This window comes from Drosophila subpulchrella, chromosome 2L (assembly GCF_014743375.2).
Source record: "Drosophila subpulchrella strain 33 F10 #4 breed RU33 chromosome 2L, RU_Dsub_v1.1 Primary Assembly, whole genome shotgun sequence".
Taxonomy (NCBI): domain Eukaryota; kingdom Metazoa; phylum Arthropoda; class Insecta; order Diptera; family Drosophilidae; genus Drosophila; species Drosophila subpulchrella.
Window position 1 is genome coordinate 18327975 of NC_050610.1, and position 1573 is coordinate 18329547.

The 1573-nt window shown below is 41.8% G+C and overlaps 1 protein-coding gene across 1 annotated transcript; it reads right to left on the bottom strand.

Annotated features, from left to right (window-relative positions):
* Positions 1 to 273: 273 nt before the first annotated feature.
* On the bottom strand, positions 274 to 839 carry LOC119547965 (selenoprotein BthD). Its single transcript, XM_037855015.1, has one exon. It carries the CDS (start codon positions 719 to 721, stop codon positions 299 to 301), a length of 423 nt encoding a protein of 140 aa, XP_037710943.1. The 5' UTR covers positions 722 to 839; the 3' UTR covers positions 274 to 298.
* Between the last annotated feature and the right edge of the window lie 734 nt (positions 840 to 1573).

The following is a 1573-nucleotide window of genomic DNA, read 5'->3' on the forward strand; positions in this document are numbered from 1 at the left end:
ATAATTAAAAAAAAATACAAATATAGTTTCGGCAATATATTTTTGGTTAACAAATTTGCCATTAGCTATAAGGGATTCATTAATAACAGTGGTACAATATTAGTACAGAATCTTTAGTTCTAAATTTTAATAAGAATAAATAAGAAACCGAAGAATAAATTAAATGTAAACAGCCTTATATCGTGCACTAAAATATTTTATGTATATGGAAGTATATATATATTATATATATTATATATTATTTTAAAAACTATATATTTATATAATGTCATAACATGAACTTGGTATTTACAAAGATTTACATGAATTCTCTCCTCCTCGCTCGACTGCCCTCGTTGTGCCGCAAGTTGGTCAGCATTCGTCGATGCGATTCTTTGTGGGGATCCCTGAGTTTGAGGGCGAAACAAACCGGGGTGATTATGTCGTCCACGTGGGGAACCTTCGATGCACTGGGCATCCTCCTCAATCCGGTCCACACACCCTGGCGGGCCTTGGTGTCATCGGTGGGATGCGGTGCAATTGCAACCTCAAAGGATCCATCTTGCGGCGGACCTTTGTCGTTGATCCTGAGCTGGAGCTTAACCCTTGGCTGGATGGCCCTCAAAGCCTCGGCCAGCGAAGAATGCAGGTGCAAAGCCTGTTTCCTGTAGGTCTGTCGATAGCGGCAGTGGTCGATATAGAGCACCGGCTGGAGCGGATCCAGTGGCCTTTTGTCGGGCATCTCGAAGGACAGGTGGACACGTAAACAGTTCGAGGTCCTGGACAGACCACAGACTACGGACGACAACGAACAGCAGTCATGGCAGGACTGAGGGGAGAATCTGAGGCTCAGAGGTTTGACACAATTCTCCTGGGCATCCCCAACCCTCCAGCTTATCGGCGACCAGAGAACCTGGCGGCTCGAGGTTAGGGGGCGCCTTCATAAATCAAATAAAAGAGCGTATCTGACAAATAAATCTTCGAGGGCGAAACAGGCTCGGTAAAAAGAGCATGCAAATGCGCATGAAATATGCAAAGGCCGCAAGCCTTAAAATGAATACAAAATTAAATCAAGCAACAAGGATATACAGTGGTCATTTCGAAATTAAAACGAGGTGTGTAATTTGATTTAAAGCTTAACAAATTTAAAAATTTCTGCTTTTCAAGGATTTAGTATTATATTTCTGAGATAACTATATAGTACTAGCAAACAAATAAGGCATTACTTACAAATCCATTTAAATTCCGTGGTCCAAGAATTTTTTAATTTAACTGAAACAATTTTATATTAAATTTTAAATTCCAGTAATTACTGTACGTCTAGTTTACTGTCCAGTTTGCGCTGACATTTTGACCTGCGGCGTCGTGGAAAAAAGGAGGAACCATGAACAGCATTTTCTGCAAAATTTACCAGGCTAAGGAGTACGGCATGCCAAACTCACAGACACGGCCAAATAGAATGCTCCGCATAGAAAGGAAGCCAAATGAAAAAAGGGAAAATGTATATTTTAATAAACCGAACACAAAGCAGAGTAGCAAAAGTCGAGCGCCACCCAGTGGGCCACCGGGTGTCGAGCCCGCGGCAAGGTTGGCC